The following is a 15,761-nucleotide window of genomic DNA, read 5'->3' as shown; positions in this document are numbered from 1 at the left end:
AAGAGCAGCCACAGCGGGGAATGATCAGAGATACCCCGCGCCAGGTGCCTAACCTCTCGAATCCGAGCAATCTGGGCCGCGGGCATAAGGAAATAGTCTAATCTGGAAAGACTCCCATGCGCCCCAGATTGAAAGGTGTACTGACATTGTGTCGGATGCATCAATCTCCAACTATCTACCAGACCGAAGGTCTCCAATAGTCCGCCGAGCCATGCCTGGGCAGCGGGGAGGGCCCTGGGCGGGTGACGATCCAGGTCACCCGAAAGCACCGAATTGAAGTCCCCGCCCATAAGCAAAAGACTGTCGGGAAGTTCAAGCAGCATTCTACCCAAGTCCGAAAAGGTGGAGTTCTGGAGGCCCGGGGGGACGTAAACTGAGACCAAGGAAAGGGACTGCCCCTCCCACCTCCCAGTCAGACCCACATAGCGCCCTCTATCATCCGAGACTACCCTGGTGATCTCTAACGGAAGTGAGGATCGCAGGAGAATGCCCACCCCTCTAGACCCTGTGGTGAAACCAGAATGAGCCACGAGGCGGTATCCCCCCCTGTTCATTGCATGACAAACATTACCAACCAGATGCGTCTCCTGTAAAAACACCACATCAGGAGCCAGACGACGCAAATACTGCAGCACAACACCCCGCTTGATACGGTCCCCCAACCCATTGACGTTCCATGACATCAACCTCAACCCGTCCCCCCCCATCCCCTCCAGTAGATCAAAGGTCCCCCAGCCAGTAGCACAGCCCCCGAAACTGGACAAAAATCAATACCTCGCCCTGAAAACAAAAAACACACATCAAAACAACTCCTCCCACCCCCCAACCCCCCCCCAAATCCAACTCCCCCCACCCCCCAACCCCCCCCCAAATCCAACTCCCCCCACCCTGCACCCCTGCGGTCCAAAAAACCACCCCAACTTGCAGTGTGCCTGTCGCCCTACTAACCCCATTCTACGAAAAGACCCCGGAGGAGGAAAGGGACCCGTCCCCGCCCGCCCCCCACACAGGTCATAGTGAGACAAAATGAACAAAAGAAGTAAAACCCAACCGAACAGTGCAAAATGGCAAAGTCAAGGACCAAAAGTCACTCCAAAGGGGACCCGTCACCTTCGGTACCGGCAGAGGGCCCAGGCCGGTCACCCCTGTCCGGCAGCGAGTCCAGCCAGTCACTCACAGTCGCGGGAGAGTCAAAAAAGGCAGTCCGACCCTCATGTTCCACTCGAAGTTTTGCGGGATAAAGCATAGAGTACTTAAGGCCCAGGTCACGGAGACGACGCTTCACCCCCTGGAAACCCATCCGCTGTTTCTGGACAAGTTGGGTGAAGTCCGGATAAAAGTTAATTGACGAGTTCTCATGACGAACCGGGCCGTGGACCCGTGAGGCCTGCAGAATCGCATCTCGGTCTCTATAGTGGAAAAGTTTGGCTACAATAGGCCTCGGGGGGGCCCCCGGCCGCGGTCGACCGCCCGGAACTCGATGGGCCCGCTCCACGGCAAAGAACTTACTTAGGCCAGCGGGGGCCAGCTGTTGGAGGATGAGTTCCTCAACCAGGAGGTCAACCGGGCGGTTGTCGGAGGACTCCGGTACGCCTATGACACGGATGTTATTGCGTCGGGCTCGTCCCTCGAAGTCCTCCAGCCGCCGGGCCATCTGATCGTTAGCCATCTTGATGTCGCCAAGAGTGGTCTGCAGGTCCAACACATCCGCACCAAGGGTGGACGTCCGCACATCGAGCGCTTGAACCCTCTCGTTGGTTTTAGAGAGATCCGCCCGAATTAATGTGACATCGATTGCCACCGTGTCGATTTTACGGGCCAAGGCCTCGTACTGCGTGGCGATGGTCTCCCTGATGCCATCAATGGTGCCCATGATGTCCTGCAGGGACAGCTCCGGAGAGACGGACGTGCCACCACCGGCGGCGTCTGGGGGGGCGCCGGCCGCTCCAGGGGACCCTCTGCCATGAGTGTAGCGGTCCATGTTGTTCGCCTGGACCGGTCCCCCGCGGAGGGAAGCTTTAGTCTTGCGCCCCTCGGGGCCCCCCTTGCCCCCCATTTGGGCCACGCTCACCGAAGGGGACCGCCGATCAAGGGTCGAGTGGGCACCGGCACCGCAGACGGGCGCCTCACCAGAGTCCGCAATATAGCGGTGTGAGGGGACCAAAGGCAATGGGCACACTAGTAGCAGGCGGAGACAAAGGCCCCACGCAGAGGCCTAGGAAACACCCAGCCACACCAAGCGATTCCGCCGTCCAGCCCCTTCAAAGTCCAAAAGTGAAACCGAAAGTGATGGAGCGAGCACTGGCACAGCGCTGTAGCCGCTGTTGTTCAATTACACCCCGGCTCCACAGTCCGCCCTCGCACCGGGCACCGCCGTCGGGTGGGTCCCAAAAGTTCAGACCACGATAAATCAGGATTCCCAGGTCCGATTCGATTTCTGAAAGGAGATCCGTGTTCAGCCAGCCTTCATCTTCCAGATTCCGTAAACTATATCAGGATAATCTCAGGATAAATTCCGAGGAGCAGCGAGGGTCCGGGGAGCCCTGTGCTCACGCGACCATCTTGGATGCGCGCTAGGCTCCTCCTCCGGCAGTGGGCTTTTTGAAGCTCCCTGCCGTGGAGTGCTAATTTGCAGGTCATCCTGTGGGAGGGGGGGTAAAGACTCTCTGCCTAAGCTGGCTTTCTTTCTGACCTCCTGAGAGCAAAGGCACTCACCCCTGGGGGTCAGAAACTCATTTCTGATGGCAAGCTGGCTGGGACCAGTCAGCTGGCATACCAGTGGTTGGTAGGTTTTTAGGGGACACTTCTAAGATGCCCTCTGGGTGCCCGTATTAATGAATCCAACACTGGAATCAGTGTGGGTACATTAATACAAGATGCTTGATACGAAAAATCGCTATTTTCAGTGAAGCCATATTGTAGCTGGGGAAATTCTTTTTACTAGCGTCCAGCACATGTCCCTAAAACCCTTTCCCTGGTCACTTGTACTTGAAGTAATGGGAGTGACCTGCACTACACACTTAGTCAGCAAATGAATTCACATACTTAAAGACTGAACTTCAGACCAATTGTTTTTGTATAAAAAAATATTCTTTTAGTTATTTTATTTCTAAAACCAAGCAAGCCTGGCACAGGTAAGCAATAAATACTTTACAGTATGAAATGCTGCTTGTAAAACGGTTCAATTGCAAATGTACTATGGTTTGACTTACAGTATTGTTTCAGAGAAATGCAATCACTTATAAATACAGTACATAGATTTGAATGGGATTTTCAGTAAAATAGCAGGTAAGTTACTTTTGGATTACTTTTCTTACTCAGTGCTGTATACCTGGAAGCAGCACTGGGACATATCCTGTAAACAGGTGAGTAAAAGCGTTTTTGTTAAATCGTACAATTTTAACCAATTTCTTTAGGTTTCAAAACTCCACACAAAAACCTTTTCAGGAAAAAGTGTCAATGTTATCCTATGGAGGAAAATATGGTTATATGTTTTTAGGTAAGTAATTGGTCTTTGGAGTTGAGGTTCTGGGGTTAGACTCAGGGGTCCCCCAGGGTCTGTAATGCACTCTTGTTACACCCTCAGCGGCACTAGGGCGGCCGGGTGCAGAGTGTTGAGGCCCAATGTTATCCATAGGGGGATGAGGGCCTCCGGTTAGTGGCTGCTGGCAAGCAGGCCACTGGGTTGTGGGAGCAAAGCTCCTGGAATTTAGCTCAGGGCCAATGGGGAAACAAATCAGCACCAGAAGTGCACCGTCAGCGGCACTAGGGCAGCCGGGTGCTGTTTCGAGGTCGGATGCCCTGTTGTTTCCAATGAAGAACCTCCGGTTTGCAAAAGCACTACAGGCAGAGAGACCACCACTTCGAGAGGTAAGTTGGGAAGTTAGGGGTTGGTTAGGCACCATCGGTTTGGGCACACAAGGCCGTGGGGCGTCGGGTGCAGGGGTGTTTTTTGGGGTCAGATTTTCTCACCAGCTCCGGGTCCCGGTTAGGGTGGCCTTCTTGATTTAGGCTGCAGGTGTCGGCTGGAGGCTTGAGGCAGGTCAGGGGTCGCCGGATCTCGGTTCAGGATCGCTGGGGGGACCGCCTCGTGGTGTTTGCCCACTCGAGCTTGGGCCGTGGATGGCAGGTGCAGAGTGGGGCGGATTCGCGGTCTCCGGCTGCTGCCAGAGGTTGCTGTTGAACAAATCCGTTGTTCACGGGAGAAGCAGTCTTTGGAAGTGAAGGCAGGCAGGTCCTCCGGGGGTTTTGTGGTTGCTGGCTGCAGGACACACCAGGATTTCGCAGGAGCAGGTTCGAGGGGGGAGACAGGCCGGTAGGGCTGGGGCCAAGTCAGTGGGCGTCTTCCTCTTGCTAGCTGCTGCACGGCAATTCAGTCCTTCTTTTCTTCTTGTTTCTTGTCTGGATCTGAGGAAGCAAGGTTCAGGGGTGCCCCTAAATACTAGATTTAGGGCGTGACAGGTAGGTAAAAGGCAAGGACCAATGGGTCCCTTCCCTGGGGTGGGTACACCCCCTATTATGCCACCCTCCAGTGAGAGGGGGGCATGTGCCTGTCCCTGATTGGCTAAGTCCCCCCATCTTCAAGGTGGCGTGGACCGAGAGTTGTGCTTCACCTCGCCTCCCCCACCTGAGAGGTGGAGTTGGCTGAGGTGGGCACACCTCTCTTCCTCACTTGTTTTTCCCGCCAGTTCTACTGCCCAAAGTGGGGGCCAGAACCAGTGGGGGCCAGAACCAGTGGGGGCCAGTTGCTGAAAGCAGCAAGTGGCCTGGGGAAGCTCACAAAGCGGGCAAGCCTTTGAAGCTTCCCCTTCGTGAGCCCTGCCCATCCTGGGGGAGGAGGCTTGGCACCTCGATCCAGGATGTGCAGTATTTCAGGCCCCAGAGAGCAGCAGCCTCTCGGCCCAGGGGTCCAGAAACATGTCTGGTGGTGGCAACTGAAAGCAGCCACTCAGCCTGGACACTAGAGGTGGGTTAGTTTTCAGGGGGCATCTCTGAGATGCCCTCTGTGCGCATTTTTCATTAAATCCCACACTGGCATCAGTGTGGGTTTAATGTGTTGAGTAGTTTGATACCAAACTCAGTTTTCAGTGTAGCCATTATGGTGCTGTGGATTCGTAATGGCAAACTCCCAGCACCATATACTCTTAATGGCAGCACTGCACTTACAATGCCTAAGAATGGACTTAGACACTGTAGGGGTACAGGGCTCATGCACCTGTACCCTCACCACTGGCATAGGGCACCCAGCTAGAGGGGTGTCTGAGGTGTGCCAGGGCAGTGGTTTGTGGGCATGGCACACATGGATGTGTGCCATGTCGTCTCTTTGTTTTGTTCTGCACCCAGACACTCAGCCTGCAAAGTCAGTGTGTGTGTGTGTGTCAGGGTACAGGGCCTCTAAGGGTGGCACAATAAGTGCTGCAGCCCTTAGAGGCCTTCTCGGGTCACAGTGCCCTGGGTACCTGTGGTACAATTTAACAGGAGCTGACCTGTGGCCAGAGATGCCAATTGGGTTTAGGCTTCAATGCAGTTTTAGGGAAAGAACATAGGCCCTGGGTACCTGATTAGCAGGAGCCCAGGGCACACTCAGTTAAAGTACATCAGCAACTCAGCAAAAAGTGGGGGCAACCATGCAGAAAGAGGGAACTTTCTCACAGCATGTCCATGAGGGAGAACTGGGCATCACCTGAAAAACTGCACGACCACAGACAGGAATGACGGCAAATGGCAATACTGGTTTCAATAGCCAGTCGAATGGAAACGGCGGTGTCCAAGCCACTACAAATCATGAGCTTGGCAGCATCCCAGCTGTTCTGAATGGCTTGGGCAAGGACAGGCTAGAGACTGAAGGGGACACCTATGAGGACTTGAGCCACAGAGTGCCGAAGGGCATGGGAATAGCTTCCCAGTTGCCAGATGGCATTCACAGACTGGAGCGCCAAGGTGCTAGATGAAAATACTTGTTTGCCAAAGTTTTAAACACGTTTAGACTTCCTGTCCAGGGGAGTAGCTGGAAATGTGTTTGGATTGGTCCAACTTCCAGGCATTCGCACCACCAAATTCTCTGGGGAGGGATGCTGAGATAGGAAAGGGCAGCAACCGGGGCAGGGCAATGATGTTGTACAATCTGGTTGTTGACTAGTGAGCCATTTTTTATTTTTCTTTACTTAAAAAGTTTTCTATTTCGTGAACAAGACCCAATTGTGTATCAGAGTGCTTTACATAGGCAAGTTGACAAACAAAACGGGGCGACAATAGGACCAAAGCAAGAATAAATTACGGCAACAGTAATGTACAACAGTAATAACATGAACTTAGAAAAGGATGTCGGAGCCATGCCATTTCAGAATATCAAAGGTAGTTAGTGGTCCAAACAGGTTGGCCTGGTCTGCACTTTAGCCCAGAGAGGAAGTCATAAGTAAAGTTTTCACTTCCCTTTTGAAGGACTCTGTTGATGGAATCAGTCTAATTTCCGTAGGTAGGGAGTTCCAGATTCTTGGGGCGACACCGGAGAAGGCACAATTGTAGGTTTTCTTTTTTTAAATTTGTTAGGTTTTAACAGCAAGGTGCTGGAGCTCCTAGAGGAGCGGGTACCTCCCGAAAGGACTAACTTATTTGCAAGGTATAGAGGAGTGTTGAAATGAAGTGCTTTGTGGGTCATTCATGCCAGTTTTAGTTGCATCTTTGCCTCGTATGGTAGCCAATTTTGAGCTTTCAAAATTGGGGAAATGTGATTGGATTTCTTGGAGCCCGTGATGATCCTTGCTGCAGCGTTCAGTGAGGCCCTGAGAGGGGCCGGCCTGTATCCAGGTAGACCACAAAGGGTTGCACTGCCATAGTCGAGTCGGGAGAGCACTAGTGCTTGCACAGCAGATTTGCAGTCCTCGTGGGGCAGAAAGGGTTTGAGTTTCCTAAGAATGCTCAGATGAAAGTTCGCACCTTTGGTAGCAGCACTGACGTGCGCTTGCATGTTCAAGTTTTTATCCAGAACTATTCCCAGGGATCTCGTACAGTCTACGATATGTGGTGTGCAGTTAAGAGCGGAGAGTTTATTTATAAGTTTCTTCACAATTAGGTCTTGCTTGGGTGGGGGGATAAGGAGGAATTCTGTTTTGAGGGCGTTCGGTTTCAGATGGTTGAGGGTTAACCAGTTTTGGGTTTTGTGCAGGGTTCCATTGAGGGTCGTGATATCGTCCGGTGAAGAGATTTTCAGGTATAACTGCGCATCATCAACATACATGTGGTAATGTATGTTAGAGGATTTCAGTAAGAGATTCAAAGAAAAGGTTGAACAGGGTGGGGGAGAGAGATGACCCTTGGGGTACCCCCAGAGTGCAAGGACTGGGATTGGAAAGGGTTTGATTGGTTTTGACTCTTTGAGATCTGTTATGGAGAAACGAGGCAAAACATTTTAGAACTGTGCCAGAGAACCCCATCCTATGTTCTAAAAGGTTTAGGAGGTTATCATGTTTGACGGTGTCAAAAGCTGATGAGAGGTCAAGTAATATTAAAAGGCAGGATTCGTTCTGGTCAAGCATAGTACGGAGTGTCGTCCACTATATGTCTGATGGCCGTTTCGGTGCTGTGACCCTGACGGAAGCCAGATTGGAATTGATCGAGTAATTTGAATTCTTCAATGTGGTTACACAGTTGTACCTGAACGCATTTCTCAAGGAGTTTAGCCAGAGTGGGAATGTTTGCGATAGGTCGGAAGTTGCTCAGATCTTCTGGGTCAGCAAATGGTTTTTTAAGAATAGGGAGCACCAGACCGGACTTTAAGCAGTCCGGGATTTCACCTTGATGAAGGGAAGCATTAATAATCTTGGATCAGAGAGGGACTAGAGACCTTATCACATCTTTGAAGAGAGAGGAGGGGAGGAGATCATTGAAGTGATTAAAGGGTTTAAGGGTAGAGAGAATGTTGTAAATGGATGTGTCTTTGAGGGGGGAAATTGACTCCAACAGGAATTGTTTTTAGGGGAGAGACTTGCAGCCATCTCGGGCAGCGAGGGGAGGGGGAGGTTTGGTACACGTGATAGGCCGACCAGGGCCGAGCTTAGCTCACAATCGATCTTGTTCGCTTTTTCGAGGAAGACGGCAGCAAGGTCCTCACAATTTGGTTGTGTACTGGAGCTGAGTGTTGTCTGGGTGGTAGTGTTGTTGGACTGACGTTTAATCAGATCAAACAGTATTTTGGGGTGGTTTTTGGCAGTGCCCAGTTTGCATCTGAAGAAGGACGCTTTCGCCATTGTGATGTGTTTGCTGTACATACTCCTTTTCAGCCTCAGGAGCTTAAGGAGTTCCGGCGATGGAGAGTATCTCCATGCACATTCTGCAGATCTCAGGTTGCATCTGTTCGAGTTTAAACTGCCATTGTACCAAGGATTGGATTCTTTGTTGGACTTTCTTTTCAGTTTGAGGGGAGCAATAACATCCAGAACTTTCATTATAGAGTTCTTGTAGTGTTCAGTGAGTTCATGAACATCTGACATAGATGTAGGAGAAGGCAGGGCCACATTAAATCGAGAGATGAGCTCGTTCTGTTTTGTGTTTTGCAGCGTTCTTTTCCAGTGTCTCAGTTTCTTGGGTTGGCCATTCTTAACGTTCCAACGTTCTAAAATCAGGTAGGTGATGTAAAAGTGGTCCGACCAGTCAAAGGGGGTAATTGATAGCGGCTGGATGGAGTTGGGGTTCGAAATGATTAGGTCTAGGGCCGCGTTGCGCTGTCACAGAATTTAGTCAAATTGAGGTCCATCAGGAAGTTTTTAAGACTGTTCACCGCCTGCTCATTCGGGTCATTCCAATGAAGATTGACGTCTCCAAGGAATATCCGGGGACAATGTCGCCCCACGTTGGATGAGATGGTTTCCATAATTTGTTTGACTAAAGGGAGTTTGTCTCCTGGGGGATGGTAAAAGTTGTGAATGTTGCATACGGTTGTGCGTTTGCTGATAATGGCTATAGAGAGATATTCACATGAAGAGAGAGCTGCAGGGGGAGATTGCTTAGCTGAGAGACTGATATGGAATATACAAGCAATGCCTTCACCCGTTCTCGTAGCTCTATCAAGTCTGATTATTTTGTGACTCAGGGGTACTAGGATGTCAAGGACAGGTCCAGATGAGTCATTTAGCCAGGTTTCAGTGAGGATTAGTAGGTCAAGCTCCCTATTTAGGATGAGGTCAGCAATGTCGGTAGCATGTTTCACCGCAAACCTACAGTGGAGTAGTATACATTTTAGATGTGATTTGGAGTCAGTTTGATAAGGGCGGGTAATGTGAATTTGCCTAAGGTTTTCAGTGTTAAGGCCATTGGAGTTATGTCTAACAGCTCTATGGGGGTTTAGTGGAATCGTTTGGATGGACACCGAGGGGGCTTGAATGAGTCCAGCCGCTCTAGTAGGCTTTAGTGTCGTGGATAGTAAGGGTTCAGGTATGGCAATTTTTAGCCCATGCCCCTAATAAGGTGTCTGTTAAGGCCTTCTTAAATGGCAGGGGAGGCTCGGAAGGTGTTTGCCCTGGTGAACTTCCATCAGTATGTTAGTTTTGACCTCCAAAGTGGGGAGCTCGAGGTCAAGGACTTTAGCTTCCCTATGCATTAACCTGGCGTAGGAAGCGTATTCTTTAGTGTGGCTGGTCTAGGGGTTGAGATGAGGCCCGTTTCAGGGGCGGTATTAAGACCATTAGCCTCTTGCATGTCACCATACCAATTGCATTTAAGAAAGGGCTGAACTAACTCATCACCCATTTCATATTCTTTGTCCCAAGTCTGTACCAAAAAGAGAATGCAAAGTGTGATGTCTGTGAAAGTGGTGGAGCAAGCTGCACCTCAACTGCCGTCGGGCGCGACGTCCAGTGAGGTTGGACCGGCGCCGTCTTGGAGTCAGACAAGACTATTGAAAGCTCTTCGACTGGTGTCTTATGGATTCGTTATCGAAGTATCAGGGACTGGTGGAGACTGCTCTGCTGAATATGGGGTCTGGGAAGGAGACAGAAGCATTGGAAGGGACTCAAAGGGATCAGCTGGTGGCAACGGCGAACCTGCCGGCGGTATTCCAGGTGACGGATATCTCGGATACTTGGGGTCTTGAAGCCACGCCAGGGGGAGTCGGTAAGGAGCCAAAGCATAGCTGTCCAGAACTTTTTGATCTGCTGCGGAATGAACGACATACCCAGAAACGTGGGTTGTGCTGGAACCAGTTATGGGATCAGCTTCTAAGTCGGCTGACTCTGAGAGAGTGATCTAGATCCATGGAGCCACCCCCGCTAAGGCGAGAGGGAGCGGAGTCCCACTTAAATTTATGTTTCTTTTCTGACTTACCGAACGATTTGGATTGTGATGAAGGTCAGCCCACAAGCAGCTTTTAAAATCCTCGGGAAGGAGTGGGACTGAATCTTGGACTTGGACAGCCACTTAAAGTGGCCTCCCTGAGGAGTCTTATGCTCAGCGATAACGTTTCGCTTTGTGGTCACGGATAGCCTTCAGATTCATCGACGCGCAATCACTGCAGGCCTTGGAGCCGTGACTCGACCCCAGACACCACAGAGTTTTAGGGGGAGACATCCCTTGCACACTGTAGAACTTAGTAGAAATATCAAGGTAAAGAGTCGATAAGAGGAAGCTGTGAATCAGGAGGCGCAGAAAGAAAGGAATTGACTTCAGCTTGTAGGTGTGGCGCTTATATTGCCCCTGCATGTTAGCATAATGATGTTGGTGTGGAGCTTCATGGTACCACCTTTCAGCATGCTAAAGTACTGCTGAAAGGTTTCTGGATCCTGTTTTATACCTGCGGAATATTCAAAAAGGTAAGGAATCTTATTTATCCTTACTTTGTCCTACACCCTATTTAACCCCATACATACACATTAAGATGTTCACAGCCCGCCGCCTTAGGGCACAACTGTTTACTCACCAGTCACCCTTCCTTCTTTCATGGAGAGTAGACTCACAAGGACCAGGCAGAACAAGTTTTGCCCTCAGTTATTGGTGACTCCCTCTTGAGGACTAAAACTTGAATTATGAATGCAATATGAAAGAGGCCTACATGCCTAGTCTGTTATCTCTTTCTGAAGCTGTAGGTTATCTATGCCATGTTTGAATAAAAATATTCTAAAAAGGGAACACTGATCACAAAAAAACGATTCCTCTTGAATTCCAAAAACAGTACTGAGAAAGAAGAGTTACTAATCTAATTGGCACATACCAAGACAGGAAGAAGTTGGTAAAAAAGAAAGTGACATTGTAACAAAATATAGTGTGGGTGAAAATACAAAATACCAAACAAGGGTATTATAAACAAGACATCCCTCACAGTTAAAAGAAATAAAACTCTGCATACAGTACATGGGAGTATCAAAAGAAATTGTCCTTGGTCATGCTGTATCCATGTCCTCTGCTTTTTGAACCCTCACTGCATTCATTCAATTGTTCGTATGCACATCATTTAAGTATAGAGTACATAATATTGTTTGCTGGTTCATTCAAACGTATTCACAGTTCAAGTTATGCTTCTTTAAAGGTTACCCATGCATCACTACAATATATTATTTATATTCAAGCAGTAAGATATTTAGAAATAAACAATAGTTTTAGACAAATGTTCAAGAGAATTCCCACATTTGTTTCCGCAACTTACATCGCAAATCACAAAGATCATTCTTCTGATATAAAAAGTTGAAAAACCTTATATAGCATATATAGCCAAACATTGTAGAGAAAGTGAAATGTTAGCATTCAATGAGGAAGAATCACATTTATAAACTGTCTATGTAAAGATTGTATAATGGAGCTTGCTGACTTCGGTGGCCGGCTAGCTCTCTGGTTCTAGAAAGAACTGCAACACACCAAAGAGTGGCCTAGCTTCCCACGCAGACTGAAAGAGCATTGACTTATGAACAGCTATGTTTGTACCAAGCTACTTAGGGAAGTTCTATTTATGCTATTTGATGCTAATGTAGATATTGGCTAGAGGCTAGAAAAAAAAGGATTACATCACAGACTAAGGGTATCCAAAAATGTATCAAACTAATGAGGAAAATGAGAGGAACGGGCTAGCTGAAGAGTATCCTCCCTACAAATAATGCAATAAGCAAAACAACCCTTCAAGATTGTGAGAAAGAGTGGCGCCGTGACCTTAGCATAAGAACCTTACACCGTTCCTATACTAATGTAAATAGAGCATGTTAGAATAAGCACAGCAAAAAATTGGGGTCCAAGTCCTGAAGAAAGCCCCTGACCTTTCATGAGGTTTGAACTGTGGGAAGAAACATATGGGCCATTGGAATTGAGGACCGTTGATTATCCTCTCTATGTCCCAATATTCCTGTTCTTAATCTTATCCTAGGAAAACCAATTAAAGTTACTTAAGGTTCACCTCTAGGTAATTTTTACATTTTTCCATGGGGATCCCCTTGTCTATTTATGCATCTTTGGGTGCTAATATTTTAAAAAAAGGTCTTCATGAAGTGTTTGCATACAACGGAGCCCATCCATACTACCAGTAATGGAGTCCAGGTGATGAGCAACCTAATAATGAATGATAGCACCCTAGGTGGGTGAAGTTTTTCACCCTTTTAAATAACCATGTTCTGACAGAGCTGAACCAATCGGTTACTATTTTTAAAATTTTTTAATTAGTTCTCACAATCTGAAGGTTGGTTTCGTTTGCCGTTTTATCTAAATATTGCCATCTAACATGCTGCCAATTTTATCTTTTTCATCTATTGCATTTATTCTTTTCATTATAGTTTTCATTTCTGCAACTACATTTATTCATATACTCTTCATTAGACTAGGAGTAAATGAAGCCTCAAACTACAGTGTGGATTTCATGTGTGTGTTTATTTTTAGGGAAAGGTGCTTCAGTAACCCATTTTAAATAAATGGATTCCTGCAGTCTCCATCAGGAGTGATTGTGCCCCAATAGACAGTATCTGTAGGTAAGATGTAGGAAGAGCATGTTTACAGCGAACATGAAAAAGGTACTTTAAATAAAGTATTTGCAAACCTAGCAGATTTATTTCATAAGGACAAAATATTATTAAATATATTTCACAAAAGTCTCTACTTTAGTGACTTGAATGAAAGACTATGGAGATGTATTTATGGTATAGGGGTAAAAACAATCTGCCTTCTTTGCCATAAAATTGAGGGTGGTGGCAAATAGTTTTTTTAATGCATTAGGTGCGATTGTTTGGTGGACTGACGCATACCCTGCAAGAAATTGTGTAACCTGAAAGCCACAGGTTCACATTTCTATGGGTCCAGTTCAGCCTCTCTTCCTTAGGACAATGAAAGCAGTACTAATAAGTTGGATGCTAAAGCCCCATGCTAGTCAGAAGCAAGTACTTTGGTGATAATTGTACTATGAACACTGGAAAAACGATTCCAAACACTTTACTTACCGGTTCATTGTCTTTCTCTCTTTCAAACCTTTCCAGTTCTTCTAGCAATGACTTGTGTTGTTCGTGCAGAGCTTCCAACTGGGATTCACTCACTTTATAAATATCCTCTACAGAAACAAGTAAAGTATATTAAAAGAATTGCAATCATTCCTACTTCTCAAGTGCGCAAAACAACTACTGCTGGCTGTGGTAGGCCACTTTATATAACCAACTACAGAGAATGTGTTTGTCTTTTATTTCGCCTTCAACAGGAACTCTGTACAACTTTTGGATTAAGAAGTAAAAATGGACTAATCTATTTACCCATTAGTTCAACTAACACTTGGATGCTAAGATTTGAGGAATATTGCCTATTGTCACCATTTACAAAATAGCCTGAGCAAGTGCCATGTAGTTGAAGAAGCTGCCTTTGAAGGGAAATTAAAAATGTGCAGATTACTTCACTATAGCACTGGTTTTCTAACAAAGACCATCCATGTCACAATTGTGTATACGCTTTCTGGAATCCTTAGACCCTCGGGCAGAGCAGACTTAGTCAAATTACCATCTTGAGACAGGGTACCCAATGAACTGTAATTCACGCAACCCACTGAGCATTACATAAGAAAAGTGTGTATTCGGTAATGATCAGTCCTGTGTGACTCACAGCGTATTTCTTATTAGTGACTCCAAACCTCTTTTCACTATGAAATGACAACCCCAAGAATTCACACTAAGAATATTTCTACAATTTTATTAAAATCAAAATATGACCCTAGTGTACGCAATATGTACCCTGGTTACTATGACAACAAACAAGGTAGTGGCAATAACATTTGTTAATAAAAGAAGTAAATAATAATGCAACATTACATCAGTAATTTGGAGTTCCTCTGCATCAGTTCTCAAACTCCTCCTAAGCTAATGTTAGCACTGAAAAGGAGTCGGTGTTACTTTCTTAGATGGCCTTTTTCTCACCAATATACCGCAATAGAACAAAAGTATTGTTCTGTAAGAAGATGGCTGTGGCCTGTGTCTCTGCTCTCAGCAGCTAAGGTGTCTCCAGGCAGACTTATACGCCCATCTAAAACTAGATGTGCCTTCCTTTAGCCTTCAGAAAGGAAAAGGTGTTTACAATGTTTAGCTATACAACCCTCAGCATGCTGTCCCTTGGAAGCAAAGATTGCTCTCTCCTAATGACATTCTGATTCGGCTTATATACTCTACTTCAGACTTCCTTGAATGCTACTGAAACGATCAATATAAAAGCTCTAATCTCCTTTCACCTACTTATGTTCCAGTGAAACCTTGTTTACTGTTTAGAAAAAATGACTATAAAATCAAGATTTCAGATTATACTGAAACAAACATAAAACAATATAGTCGAGCAAACTGAACTACAATGAAAAAACAAAATTATTCAGGCTAGTGTGCATTAGCAATAAAAAGAAAATGCATTTGAATAAATGCATATGAAATGTAAGGGAGAGGACCTATATAGGAAACATATGAAGATTATATCAATGCTTGCCTAATATTATGCCAGAATTGAGTGGGTGATTACAACACTTTGGTTAAAATCATTTATTAAGTGAGTCATACATTTGGTGTGGGGCACAAAGGAATGAAGTTACCTACCTTCAACTCCTGCTCTCCAGTATTGGTATCCTTCATAGTTTCACTGCTTGAATTATTCCCAGTCATCAGACTGGGAACCATCAGTAACAATGTTAATACAGCGGAATAACCCTTATACTCAAGAGCCTTGAAATTCTAGAGACTATCTGCAATCTAGAAACGATTGTAAATGATCCAAACTAAAGCCAATCAAAGAACAGCCTTACCCTACCCCTCCCACTTGCTGCTCCCTTGTCAGAAGCTTCCAACTATCAGAGTTTCTAGCTCATAACTTGCTCATTTGACAATTTCTATAGATCTCATGACAAGGGTAGGAGGGTGGGTCACGTGTGAATCTATGCAAGATGTCCATGCTAGACAACAGGAGTTACAGGTAAGTAACTTTTTTCCTTCTCCAACATTGGATCTTTCATAAATTCACATGCTTGAATTCAGATTATCACAGCAGTATCCACCAAAGCGGTTGGAGGCCATGAGGCTTACCTTATGCAAATAGGTTTCTGAGTGCTGCCCTTCTTACAGCTATATCCTTGTTGGTATCAACATCAATGCAGTAATGCTTAGTCAAAACATGCAATGTCTTCCATGTCACCGTTTTACAAATGTCTTTTGAAGAAAGCCCAGCAAAAAAGACTGTTGTTGGTGCCATTGTAGAATGTGCTTTAACTGTCCTTTTCAATGGTGTGTTCATCAATGCATGACAGTTTTTGATACAAGACAGATTTCATCTTGCCAGAGTCTTCT

The 15,761-nt window shown here is 46.6% G+C and overlaps 1 protein-coding gene across 3 annotated transcripts in view; it reads right to left on the bottom strand.

The window, feature by feature from the left end:
• Window positions 1-15,761, bottom strand: part of NDC80 (NDC80 kinetochore complex component) — a 252,088-nt gene that overhangs the window by 131,667 nt on the left and 104,660 nt on the right. For all 3 annotated transcript variants that reach the window (XM_085621026.1, XM_085621025.1, XM_085621024.1), the window contains exon 9: window positions 13,401-13,507. In XM_085621026.1, the coding sequence (XP_085477152.1) occupies window positions 13,401-13,507 (107 nt within the window). The remainder of the gene's footprint in view (window positions 1-13,400; window positions 13,508-15,761) is intronic.

Source organism: Triturus cristatus, chromosome 8 (assembly GCF_964204655.1).
Source record: "Triturus cristatus chromosome 8, aTriCri1.1, whole genome shotgun sequence".
Taxonomy (NCBI): Eukaryota; Metazoa; Chordata; class Amphibia; order Caudata; family Salamandridae; genus Triturus; species Triturus cristatus.
This window is presented reverse-complemented; position numbering and strand designations above follow the sequence as displayed.